Below are 14,063 nucleotides of genomic sequence, written 5' to 3' on the forward strand. Positions count from 1 at the left end.
AAAACTCCATGGCTACACCACCAAGACGACCGCAGGTGGAGAGCGGGGCGTACTGGGAGAGAGGTGTCAGTGGTGTCACTATGGGTCGGAAACGATTAGACGGCCTAAGGCAGCAGCACATACATCCATTTCTTTCAACACCCTATAGCGTGCTGTATGACTGCTTTGAGAGCAATTCTTAATTCGTCATCGGCATTCTAGCCAAAATGGGTAATGAGAACACCCGTTAAGGCAGATGAGAGAAGGAGAGAAGGGTGGAGGGGAGGCGGAGGGAAGAGAGAATGAGAGAAGGGGGAGAGAGAAAGGGGGGAAGAGAGACAGAAGGGGAGTGGAAGAGAGTGAGTGATATATTCTACCAAGCTATTTGTTTCCCGGGGCCTCCACAAGAAGACAGAGTGCCTGATTCAGTGCAGGCATGCATGCCTCTAACTTGAAAATGCCACCTCCTCCCTACTGAGAGCTCACCTCCTCCAGGAGGCCTTCCCAGACTGAGCTTCCTCTGCTCCTCCTTCCCTCCCCTTCCCCCCCTCACCCTCTGCTCTTCCCCCTTCCCCTCAGCACTGTGCTTATTTGTATATATTATTTATTACCCTATTTGTTTTGTTAATGAGGTGTATAACTCCATGGTTCTACTTCTCGTGATGATGTCTTCTTTTGTTTGGCTTTGCTGTCCGTCTCCCCCGTTTAGACTGTGAGCCCGTCGTTGGGCAGGGATTGTCTCTATCTGTTGCCGAACTGTCCATTCCAAGCACTTAGTCCCGTGCTCTGGACATAGTGAGTGCTCAATAAATACTACTGAATGAAAATGTAGAGACCTGGGAACGGGTCCCCACCTACCTTGCTTTTCTACCCTACATTTTCAACGCTCCCTCCCCGCCGGATGGGAACAGCAGCAAAAGCCACCAGCACTCCCGGACTACTTCTCAAGGGCCACTACTCCCAGTTCAGTTCTGCCTTCCCCTGACCTACGCCGGCCGTAGGGCCTGGACCCCAGATGTAGCATCTGCGATGACCTCTACATGGCATCTTAAGTCTGCAAACTAAGCGCCCCAAGGCCCAGCTGCCACAAGTATCAAGTACAAGGGCTGTGACAGGCTTTCTTCTCACCCATTCTGAGCACTACTGAGCTCAGGGAACCAATCAACGGTACTTACTGAGCGCTAACTGTAGCCCTTCATGTTCAAAGACAACGCTGAAGGTGAAAAATCTCCTGACTGCCAGCACAGTTCCAACTCTTCCTCCCTCAGGCACGTACTCGCTCGACATCATCTAACTTGTCTTTGAGGCACTTCCTTTTCCCCGCCCTTTGCCAGAGGAAGCCAGAGGTTGGGGACTCAATGCCCGAGTGCCAGTACTCTGGTTCCCACATCCCTTTTTATGATGATGCCAACTGTCACTGTCGCTACATGAACTCACTCCTCCAAAATATCAGGGCTATGGGGCAAAGGGCACTCGGTATATCTTGGACCATTCATTCTCTTCACGAGAGCGCTTGAGCTCATCACTAGATGAGCCCTTAAACCCATAGGCATCTTCAACTATTCACCACACACCTTCTCTCTTCCCCAACTCATCTGTTCATGTCATGTTATCCGCTGTTGCCTAAACCTTCTTAATTTCTCTCAGCCACACTAGAGGAGTACTCTGGAACCCCCAAAACCTCTCCACTTGTAGTTTCGTGTGTTTTTCCGGCTCTGAATCATTGTTTCTTTTTGTAAGCATTTTCCTAATTCTTCCTTCCTTTTGTATTTGCTACCATTTACATGACTGTATTTTATTGGGGGGGGGGGGCTAATGTGTCATCTGGAGTATATACGCACATACAACCTTTCATTAAATCGTATTTACTGAGCAATTACTGTGTGCAGAGCACTGTACTGACTGCTTGACCTTCAGACAAATGGGTGAGAGTGAGACATACAGGAGGAAACCAACAGGTACTCACGACTGTACTTCGGGGATTTCATGTCTGGGCGATAAAATTGTCGGGAAGATGAGTTGCAGAATGGGGCTCAGAGCAGGAGGTGAAGTTTGGATGGCTCCCTGTGGGCAGGGAAGGTGTCTACCAACTCAGTTGTATTGTACTCTCTCAAGTGCTTTGTACAGTACTCAGCACACAGTGTTCAATAAATACCACTCATTGGCTGATTCAGGGAAAATGCCAGCACTCTGGATTTTGGGGGGGGTCAAGACAGCATCTTTTCTCAGCAGAATTGCTACGCTGCAGGATTTCCTTTCTCCCTCCCAATCCTTTCCCACCTAACTACCTCATCCTTGACATACAAATGCCACAAAGCTTTCCAAACCCAGAATTCTACAGAACCATGATCACGTAATAACTTAAGGTGGGCATACAGAATGCCGTCTCTCCCCACCTCTAAGCACAATGGATGAAACCAGTGCTTAATTCCCTAGTTAAAAAAAAAAAAGCGGGGGGGGGGGGGGAGCCTTATACTGAAATTCACTGTAACAGAAGATGAACATTCCATTTTGGGGTGACACAATGCTGTTGGCATTGGCTAGATTCTCTGAGACGGCAATCAGAAGCCAAGCTTCCTATCAACAGCTCCAGCAGCTAAACCCATTTACCTCTCCCCCATATACCCTCCAGAGAGTCACTGCCATACCGATTCCATCCAATCAATAGCCTCCTTTGTGCTGCAGGGTAGGATTGCCAAGCCTGCAGTCGATAGTCTCAAGCCCCTGCTAACATCAAAGGCAGCTTTAGATCCAGTGGGTGTAGATGAAGACTAGAAGGGACCCTCTACGTTAAAAGCTCATTTCGGGTAGGGAACATGCTTACCAACTCTGTTCTACTGTACTCTCCCAAGTATTGAGTGCAATACTCTGGACACAGCAAGAGCTTAATAAATACCACCGATTGATTGACCCAGAACTCAGCCTTTAGGGACCCCTACTCAGATGGTGGGAGGCAGAGGAGGAGGCTGGGAAAGAGGCCAAAAATGAGCAGTCAGAGATAGGAGAACCAGGAGAAGACTGACAGTGAAGCCGCCAAGGTTAGACACTGTTTCCAGGAAAGGGGGTGCACCAGTGTCAAAGGCAGCTGAGAGTCTGCTTTTCTAATCTGCTTTGCTAATCTGAGTTAGGACGGGGGTAGAGGCCACTAGATTTGGCAAGAAGGAGGTCACTGGTGACCTTAAAGAGGGCAGTTTCCAAAGAGTGAAGGAGGAGGAAGTCAGATCAGAGGGGAACAAGGAGAGAATTGCAGAAGAGGAAGTAAAACCTGTAGGTTAGGAGAAGAATGGTATTAGGCAGATAGGGCAGTAACTGGGGGGAGCCATGGGAGTCTTTTTTAAGGATAGGGAATATAAAAGCATGTTTGAAAGCAGAGGGAAGAAGCCATTGGAAAATGAATGGTTGAAGATTATTGTCACGAAGGGAAGAAAGGAGGGAGCAAAGTGTTTACATAAGGTGTGAAGGGATCATAAGTTTTTTTAGTGTGTGACCAGAGGGGCCAGTAGAAGGGGTAGATTTCAGGAGAAGAGAGATCACCTCTTGTGATTCTGCTGGGAAAGAGAAGGGAGTAGAAGAATCAGTCACTCAATCGTATTCATTGAGCGCTTCGTGTGTGCAGAGCACTGTACTAAGTGCTTGGGAGAGTACAATATAACGATTTACAGGTACATTCCCTACCCACAGCGAGTTTAAAGTCTAGCGAGGAGGCAGAATGAGGGAGGGACTGGACATGAGCAGGGGAGACTTTAAGGAGATAATGCTTGATGTTTTCAATTTTCTCAATAAAGTACATGGCCAGGTCATTAAGGGCAAGAGAAGACGGGGTGCCGGGCGTAAATGGGCGACAGGGCGTTGTGAGGAGGGAGTTAAATGTCTGGACCAGCTGGCGCAGGGAACAGGTATGGTAGTCCCAGTGCATCTGCATACAGTAAGCACTCAAAAACTACTGACTGGGTTTTTCCTGAGGATGGTACTGTAATCATGATGGGGTGGGTAGACAAGAATAAACTGTAACTTGAGCCAAGGTCAAAGAAACATGCTAACTGGTCGCTGTGTTCTAGAGGGAAAAGAGACCATGGGAGGTAGCAGGCAAGGGGCACGAGAGAGAGCAGGAAGCACAAGAGTGGGGAAGTGGAGCTGCTGGCAACGGTAATACTAGAATGTAAGCTCCTTGAGGGCAAGGAGTGTGTCTACCAATAGTATTGTACTGTAGTCTCCCAAGTGCTCTCCTCAGCACACAGTAAGTGCTCAATAAATGATTGAGCCATAGTATTTTCAAGGGAAAAGAGCAGGATGTCAAAAACAGGAGAAACTGGGCAATCACTCCATAGTATCTGAGCACTTACTGTGTGCAGAGCACTGTACTAAGCACTTAGGAGAGTACAAAATAACAATTTAACCGAGTTGGCAGACACACTTCCTGCCCGAAATGAGCTCACTACCATATCCATCATTCTGTCTCCCAGCCAACGGAAAGGGGGGAGAAGAAAGAGAAGACGATGCTCATTTGTATGAGCTGGCATTTTGCCTCTCTATTTCAATTCAGAGGGCTCCTGCAACAGGAGAAATAATAAACAATATAACCATTTGTTGAAGACATTAGAATCCACTGGCTTGATGAACCATTACATTGAAAGATTTCTGAGTATCATGGACTACATATAAGGAATAAATTAATCACCTGAAACAGTAACAGATGACCCTGGCTCGATAATTCCACTGTTTGGTCTCACACAGTACCGGCGGGGTGCTGTAGTCTTCACTTTGAAGCATACTTTTTTGTCTGATGGATTCCGCAGCTTAAGATTTGTAGTGACTACATCTGTGAAGGGGCCTGCAGGATGAGAAAGATGAAAAGCAAAGATCAATAACGGAAGGAATTATGCTTTTGTCTTTGTGTTATCTGTACCACCAGAAATGAAATTCATGACTGAAAGTGTCAGCTTATACATATGTGTCTTCAATTCCAACCAGCAGAGGACCTGAAAGGAACACAAAGAAACACTCTTCATATCTGCCTGGAGTTCATTCATCCAATCAATCGTATTTGAGCGATTACTGTGTGCAGAGCACTATAGGGAACACTAAAGGAACCCACACCTAAAACTCTCTAAGAAGATTCCTAAGGTTAAAATTGGCTCGATATTTTTCATTTCTTTACTAAGTGAGAAGTAGCGTGGCCTAGTGAAAGAGCAGGGGCCTGGGGGTCAGAAGACCTGGTTTCTAATCCCAGGCCTGCCACTTGTCTGCTGTGTGCGACCTTGGCAAGTCAGTTATCTTCTCTATACCTCAGTTATTTCATCTGCAAATGAGGATTAGGACGGTGAGCCCCAAGTGTGAGTGGACTGTGTTCAACCTGATTAGCCTGCACCTACTCTAGCACTTAATATAATGTTTGGGAGATACTACCCGCTTAACAAATATGATGAAAAAAAACCCAGCTCTATCCTCTAGAAAATTATCTTCCTTCCTCAACTCATTTTTTACTGTACCTCAAGGCCTAAATCTGACAGAAAATCATCATCTGCGTCAGTATCAAGGAGATATGCAGCACTGACAAAAATAAGTCTCAGGCTTGCAAGGTCAATAGAAACATTTCTCCAAAATGCAACCTTTAACCAAAGGAGGCAGAATGCACACACCCATGCCACTCTTTGATCAATCCTCTCTAGGATACCCTGCTTCCTTCTCATTTTCTACAGACCACTTCCCACCTTCCTTGAATGAGACCCCTTCCCCAATATAGAGGCCCTTCAGAAGATGCCCAGTCATAGATATCCAACCAGACGAGGAGGTGGAACACTACATGCACCTAGACACTATTGAACCCCTACAAATCCAAAGCCAAAGTCAAAGCCTCAAGAGCTATAGAGAAGCTGTTCTCCTGCCTAATTACAAGTGTAAAGGGGGACCACTGAGATAATGGCTCCATCATTCAATCATTCAGCTCCTTGCCACTGCATCAATTGTAATTGAGCACTTACTATATGCGGAACATTGTCCTGAGTGTCTGGGAGAGTACAATGCAACAGAATTAGCAGGCACATTCCCTGCCCTTAACGAGCTTACAGTCTAGAGGCAATGTATAGTAATAATAATTGTGGTATTTATTGAGCACTATATGCCAGGCACTGTACTAAACACTGGGGTGGTCACAAGCAAATTTGAGTTGGACACAGTACCTGTCCCACATAGGGCTCACATTCTTAAACCTCACTTTATAGATGATGTATCAGGCACAGAGAAATTAAGTGACTTGCCTATGGCCACACAGCACACAAGTGCTGTGAGCCTCATGTAGAACATGGACTGTGTCAAGCCTCCTATCTATCCCAAAGCTCAGTACAGTCCTGGCACATAGTAAGTGCTTAATAAATACCGTTAAAAAAAACCTGGTGAGAGTGAAATATGGGTTACACACCAGAAAGATGAGTCGGGGATCACTCCAAGATTAGGGGTTTGTGAGAGAGGGAGAATGGTAGGGTTGTCTAGAGTGATGGTGAGAAAGGGGAGAATGTGGTTTGGGTGGGAACTCTGCTTTGGACATGCTAAATTTGAGGTGCCAATGGGACACACAAGATGTCTTGAAAGCAAGAGGGAATGTGGGACTGCAGAGGAGAGGGCATACTTGGGAACCACCCATGTGGAGATGGTAGTTGAAGATGAGAGAGCAAAGGAGTCTTCCAAGGGAGTGGATGTGGATGGAGAATAGGAGGAGACCCAGGACTGATCTTTGAGAGACCCCAAGATTAGAGGGAGGAGGGCACAGGAGGAACCAGTGAAAGATACTGAGAAGGAGCAGCCAGAATGACAGAAAAACCAAGCGATGATGGGGTCAGTGAAAGCAAGGTTAGGTAAGGTTTTCAGAATGGGGTGGCCCACAGCTTTTCGACACTACTTTTTTATTTTAAAGCTTTCATTGGAAATTAACACCACATCTTGTCCATGCATTCCTTATTCTGGGATAAAATTGAAAACTTTTCAGAATTTAAAAGGAATTGTGTTACTGACATTAATATGGTCTATTTGTTTTAAAATGCATTGTAAAATATTTAAGAAAATATGCTTTTCATTTTGTTCAGTGCATCATTCGATGAAAAATACGCACTTTGTAGAGTTACTGGAAAATGGCTCAAGGCAGAAGCCAGATTTAACAGAATACTTATGAATTGCCACTGACATCATATGTGATGCAACACTACTGATTTTCACCTGGGAAACTTTCATATGTCACTTTTAATCTCAAGACACTCTTTGTTAATTAAATATTCTCGGTCTTACAACTCGTTTTTTTCTTTTCCCTTTCCCATCAGAGGCAGATCTAATTTAATTCTTATTCTGTACTTGGAGCTAAAACGATTAACTGTGCTCCTTTTTCTTTCCTTGTCAGCAAACTTGATTGTATACAATTATATTTATTCAACTGAGCAAAAAGGACTACAAGTAAAGAAAGACAAACTTACAAGCCCAGGAAAACGCAAAAATCAATGGTATTTATTGAGCACCCCCTGTGTGCAGAGCACTTTTACTAAGCTCTTGGGATAGTGAATTGGTAGGCACGATCCCCGCCCTAAAGGACGGTAGAATCGAGAGCACACAGGCACAAATGCGGACATAAAAGTTATATTCTTACTAAACAGACATTTTCCTGAAGCCTCCAAAATCATTGGAAAATTTCCAGGCACATCTATTCAATCCCTAAGAGGAACCAAACAACCAAATCTCACATCAGAATAGACAACTGATGCTACATACTGAGGGAAATAATGTCCAAAAATGAGGGCAGCAGAATGTTTTTCTGTGAAATTATTTTTTAATAAATTGATATTGAGATTAAGGCCAGCTATAAAACAACTGAGAGCTTACTGTATGCAGAGCCACTGTGCTAAGTGCTTGGAAGAGTGCAAGAGAATTAGTAGCGGGGGAAATACGTTAAAATGAATAACATGGAAGAAGGAGCAGGGATATCGAGATACGAACATTGGGAGTTATGGGGTGGGGGAGTGGCATCCCAAGGGTTTAAGTGATGCAGCTGGGGGACAGTACGATATGAGAAGCCAGGATAGGGCTCCTGAAGGAGGTGTAACTTCAGAAGGGCTTTGAAAGCGGGGAGAGCAGTGGTCAGCCACATATGAAGGGGAGGGAGGGAGTTTGAGGGAAGAAGGAGAGTGAGTTGAGCAAAATGTGCACAGTTGGAAAAATGAGAATGAGACAGAGAAAGTACACTGGCTTAAGAGGCACAGAACACACAACCCGGGGTGGGGGGGGGGGGAGGTAGTAGGAGAAGAAAGAGCATAGATAAGAGGGACGAGAGTTGACTGCCTTCAAGTCGGGAGTGTCTGCTTGACTGGAAAGGAATGGGCAACAATCAGACTGCTTGAGGAATGCAGAGACTTGAGCAGAGTGATGCTTCAGAAAAACGATCCCTCTAGACTGTAGGCTAATTTTGGGCAGGGGAATGTGTCTACCAACTCCATTATATTGTACTTTCCCAAGTGCTTATTATAGTGTTCTGCACACAGTACGTGCTCCATATATACAACTGATGGAAAAATGATCCAGACATCAAGGAGGCTGTCTTAGTAAAGTCAGGATATGACAAGTGCTCTCTGCTTCGAGTAGGAATTTCTGTCTATCAGATCCTGTCATTTCTCTCTTCACAACATCTCTAGAATTTGCCCATTCTTTCCATCTAAATGGCTACCATGCTGGTCCAAGAACTAGTCATAGTCCATTTCGACTACTGCATCAGGCTTCTTGCTGACCTTCCCCGCCACCAGCCTCTTCTGTCTGGTCCAAACCTCGCTCTGCTACCCACGTCATTTTTCTGAGGGAGGGAAAAAAGTCATGCTCACACCTCATTCCTCAAAAACCTCCAATATGGTTGCCCACCCAAATCTACATTCAAGGCACTCAATCGGCTCTCCGCAACTTACCTATTCTCGCTCCTCTCCCACTTCATCTCTGTCGGCACACATCACTCCTCTAATACCAACCTTACCGTGCCTCCATCTTATCTCTCCTGTATCAACCCCTTGCTCACACCTTCACTCCTTCCCGGTACTCTTAACGCTTGTCAGATCTGATGGACTGTCTCTCTCCCCATCTTCGAAGCCCTACTAAAGTTATATCTCCAAGAGGCCATCTCTGACTAATCTCTCACCTCCCCACTTTATTCTCCCTCCATTTTGCATCACCTGTGCCCTTAAATCCATACCCCTTAATAATAATAATGTCATGTTGTTCAGCGCTTGTTACATGCCAAGCACCATATTAAGCACTTGGATACAAGACAATCATATCACACATAGTCCCTGCTCAACAAGGGATTCACAGTCTAAGGGATTGGGGGAACAGGTACTGAATCCCCATTTTACAGATGCAGAAACTGAGATCAGAGAAGTTATGAAACTTGCCCGAGATCAAAGAGCAAGCAAGTGGTGGAGTCATGATTAGAAACTGACTGCCAGGGCCATGCTAAGCCACTCTGCTTCTCAAGCACTTTGATGTTCACCCTATCCGTACAGCACGTGTGCATACCCTTGTACACTGTTTCTAACTCTAGTTGAAATATATTTTAGCATTTATCTCCCTCACTAGACTACAAAGTCCTTGATGGAGGGGATCATATCTACCTCCTCTACTGCATTCTCAGACGCCTTTCTTACAGTGTTCTGCACACAGCAAACACTCAATAAATACCATTAACTCATTGAACTGGTATAGTGATATTTTTGTAATGAAAAAAACATATTCTTAAAGGGGCTGAATGAACTATGGAATTATTGGAGATTAAGCAGGTAAAAAGACTAGCGAGGCAGCACTGCCTAGTGGAAAGAGCATGGGCCTGGGAGTCCGAGGATCTGTGTTCTAACCCAGGCTCCGCCACCTGCTTACTATAACTTTGGGCAAGTCGCATAACTTCTCTGTGCCTGAGTTTCCTCATCTGTAAAATGGGGATTCAATGCCTTCTTTCCCTCCTTATTAGATTTTGAGCCCTATCTGGTAGAGGGACTGTGTCTGATCCAATTTTCTTCTACTCACCTCAGAGCTCAGTACAGTGCTTAACACACAAAAACACTTAAATACTATTAGCATTATTACCATTATTAAAATTAAACTCCGTTTTGCTTCAAGAAGCAACTCTGGTTATAACTGATGTGGCAATTAGTATTAAACAAAGTTTTCTACTTCCAGTGGCTTTCATTTACCCATGCTCTCCCTATATCTGCTGCCTCTTCTCTTTGCCCCAATTATATAATTGTGAGTTTCCAATAAATGTTTTACTGGAATAATTCAACTGGGGAATTAATCCCAATGATTACACTAAGCATGAGAAAAAATTCAAACTAATTTTCTTAAAGTATTTGAATAGAATCTTTTAGTTTCAGTTAAATCTAATTTTATCAAAATTAGTTGGATTTTACCCGAAAATATCTATTTCACCCATTTTCATATTAATCGATTATTTATAAGAGTACCAAGGTACTAACTGCATTTTGGGGATCATATAATATAGATGCTTCTTATAATACACGTGCTCAAAATTTGACTAAGTGAAAAGAAAAAAAGATTGATTAAATAGATTTTTACTTATTGACCACAATGGATTTAGGAAATTATGCCCCAAAGTGTCCAATAAAACACTGATTCTTTAGCAAATAAAACAAATGCTTTAAATTATTTCTAAATATCCCTTCCACTGTTAAATGTAACACATTTGAACTAATAATTTTAAATCTTAAAAGTAATTTTTCAAGTGGAAAAAACCTGTCATTTCACTGTGGTGTAGTTCAGCTGGTTGACTCAATTCTGTCCTCCATTACACTAAAATACTATATTTTTTCTATCAATTTTTACAAGTTTTTACAAGCTAACACCTATAAATTTCTGAGGAAAATGTAATTAGAATGGAAAATGAGGGCACTACATGTGACCAAAGAATAACACAATATTTCATTTTTAGCAATTACATATTTACATAATTATGTCCTTGTTTGCTAAGCTCTCATAAATGAAATACCAGGTGCAAAAATGAAGAAAAAATTGAATAAATGGTATATCAATTAATATAAAATTCATCTTTTATTGTGAGCCTGACACAAGAATTGTCTGACTGCCATCAGCGTCAACGCTTAGCACCTACGAGCACAAACCATAATTACTGCATATATTACCAATACACAAATTAAAATAGATTGCAATTCAAAAACTGAAAATTTTAGGTGTAGAAGTCATAACAAACATTTCAGCTAATTATAAATGCAAATTTGCCATCTTCCTTTCTAAAGTAAAATATAAACTAGAATGAACGGATCTGCAAACCCTGTTTATCTTATTAGTGAAAAAACATCCTGTTTATAATACTTTAGCTTCCCTAGGTATTCTCACTAGCTATGAATTTTTTTTACCCACTAAAACAACTGGACCAGCCTTAAAAATGTAGCTTTAAAAAAAATGGAGAGGTCATTGATTAAATTATAAATGATATAATTTCAACTAAATATCTATAAACCAGAGAAAATTAAATAAGCTTTTAATAAAGATCTGAAAGTTATTATAAACATTAAACATGACAAGACAGATGTTAACTTTACAAGCTAAGTTAACCTTTCCTGAAGCTGCTTCGGTTGAGTAATTTTCCAATTCTTGCATATTTTCTCATGAATATGACTGCTACAAAATATTAGTAAGTCTAGTAAATATTTTGCCTCTACAGTACACTAAAATGTTCTCACTGTCCAAGCCAAGTGAGAATTATTCCAGTGTTCTCTCACTTATTAGGAGTTTTTTAAATGCTATTTGTAAAAGGATAGAGAAGTTACGTTATATAAAATATTGGGATGTAACCAACAGAATTAAACTGCTGGTTGGTGATCTATAGATGCAATGGGGCTCTGACCAATCACTATCCATCCTACTGTTTTCCCAAAGGAGCAAGAACAGGGCCCAGGAGAGAAGTGCCCCAGGGGAGTGCTTATTGTGTGCAGAACACAGTACTATGCGAATCAGTACAATTTAACAGAATTAGTAGACATTTTCCCTGACCACAGCGAGCTTACTGTCTAATCAAGATTAAACTGAGCACTTAACTGCCTACGCAGCACAGTACTAAGCACCTGGAAGTGCACAATAATCAATAACTGCACATACTGAGCACTCACCATGTGCAGATCTCTATACCAACCATTTGAGAGAGTACACATGTAGGCAGGGAACCTGTCTGTCAACTCTGTTACACTGTACTCGCCAAAGCACACAGTAAGGGCCCAATAAATTCCATTGATTGAGTGATATAATGCAGCAGGGTAGGTGGACACCATCCCTGCACATGAAGAGCTTACATTCTAAAGAGGGAGACAGACAATAAGCAACAGAGAAGAATTAGGGATAGATACATGAAGGCTGGGGCAGCAAACTAGTTAAATAGTACAAGAGAGGTACAACCCAGCCAAGTGCATAGACAAAACAAAGGGGAGTATAGTTAGGGGAAATTAAGACCTAAAAAGGGAAGGCCAAACGAAAGGCTAGTTCCCCACAAAGCAGGCTTTTCACCCATCTTCCTCTCCCAACTCTCTTGGATTGTTCCTCTCCACTTTTTTGGACATTCACCATCATTTAGAGTTAATAATGTTAATAATGTTGGTATTTGTTAAGCGCTTACTATGTGCCGAGCACTGTTCTAAGCGCTGGAATCCAAGATCTGTATGCATAATGCATCATTCATTCGATCGTATTTATTGAGTTCTTACCATGTGCAAAGCACTCTACTAAACACTTGGGAGAGTAGAGTACAACAACAGACATATCCCCTGCCCACAGAAAGCTCACGGTTTAGAGAGGGAGACAGACATCAATACAAATAAATTACAGGTCTATACATATGTGCCTTGGGGATGGGAGGGAGGATGAGTGAAAGAAGCAAGTCAGGATAATGCAAAAGGGAGCGGGAGAAAAGGAGGGCTTAGTCAGGGAAGATTTCTTGGAGGAGATGTGCCATCAATAAGGCTTTGAAGTAGGGGAGAGCAATTCTCTCTCTGACATGAGGAGGGAGGGCATACCAGGCCACAGGTAGAATGTGGGCGAGAGGTCAGCAGCTAGACGAGATCGAGGTACAATGAGAAGGTTAGCGTTAGAGGAACCAAGTGTGCAGGCTGGGTTGTAGTAGGAGAGAAGTGAGGTGAGGAAGGAGGGGGCCAGGTGACGGAGACCTTTGAAGCCAAGAGTGAGGAGTTTCTGCTTCATGTGAAGGTTGATAGGCAACATAGTTTTGAGGAGGGGAGTGACATGCCTAGACTGTAGAGAGGGAGAGAGATCAGGGCTGGAGATGTAGATTGTCTCATCAGTATAAAGAGGGTAGTTGAAGCCATGTGAGTGAATGAGTTTTCCAAGGGAGTGGGTGTGGATGGATAATAGAAGGGGACCCGGAACTGAACCTTGAGGAACACCCACAGTTAGGAGATGGTAAGCAGAAGAGGAACCCATGAAAGAGACTGAGAAGGAGTGGCCAGAGAGATAGGAGGAGAACCAGGAGAGGACAGTGCCAGTGAAGCCGAGGTGGGATAAGTCTAGGAGTCTACGAGACCTCTTACATTGTACTGTACTGACGTCTATCTCCCCCTCCAGACCGTGAGCTAAGAGACCGCCCGCCAAATGGTGGGGAAGGGTATCATGGCAGCCACTGCAGCACGAAAAAGGCACAGCAAGAAGCTTGTTCTAATTAGATTCCCGTGCAATGCAAATGAACTGAAAAAACACTCATGCTAAATGAGCCTTTGATTTTGTTTGGAAAGAAAGGCTCAGTCACTACTATCTGCATTGAATGCCTACTGAGCTCAGAGAATGGAACTATGCTCTTGGGAGAGACAAAAGTTATTAGACATGATGCCTCCCTCAAGTAGTTTACAATCCAATGGGAAAGACAGCCAGTAAAATAATTTAGAAAGGGTAAAAAGGAAGGGGAGACGAGTGCAGAAGGAGTTAGTCACCGGGTACACACCTAAGTGCCCCAGGGGGTTGTGAGTATATAAATAGGCAGGCAGTGTAGAAATGCTGAAGTGACATTTGGTGAGGCTATAATCTGGGGA

General features: G+C 43.3%; 1 protein-coding gene across 2 annotated transcripts in view; it reads right to left on the reverse strand.

Annotated features, from left to right (window-relative positions):
- VAPA (VAMP associated protein A) overlaps positions 1-14,063 on the reverse strand; it is a 58,759-nt gene that overhangs the window by 20,218 nt on the left and 24,478 nt on the right. For both annotated transcript variants that reach the window (XM_007668855.2, XM_001512245.3), the window contains exon 2: positions 4,658-4,810. In XM_007668855.2, the coding sequence (XP_007667045.1) occupies positions 4,658-4,810 (153 nt within the window). The remainder of the gene's footprint in view (positions 1-4,657; positions 4,811-14,063) is intronic.

The sequence above is a fragment of the Ornithorhynchus anatinus genome, chromosome 5 (genome assembly GCF_004115215.2).
Source record: "Ornithorhynchus anatinus isolate Pmale09 chromosome 5, mOrnAna1.pri.v4, whole genome shotgun sequence".
Lineage (NCBI taxonomy): Eukaryota > Metazoa > Chordata > Mammalia > Monotremata > Ornithorhynchidae > Ornithorhynchus > Ornithorhynchus anatinus.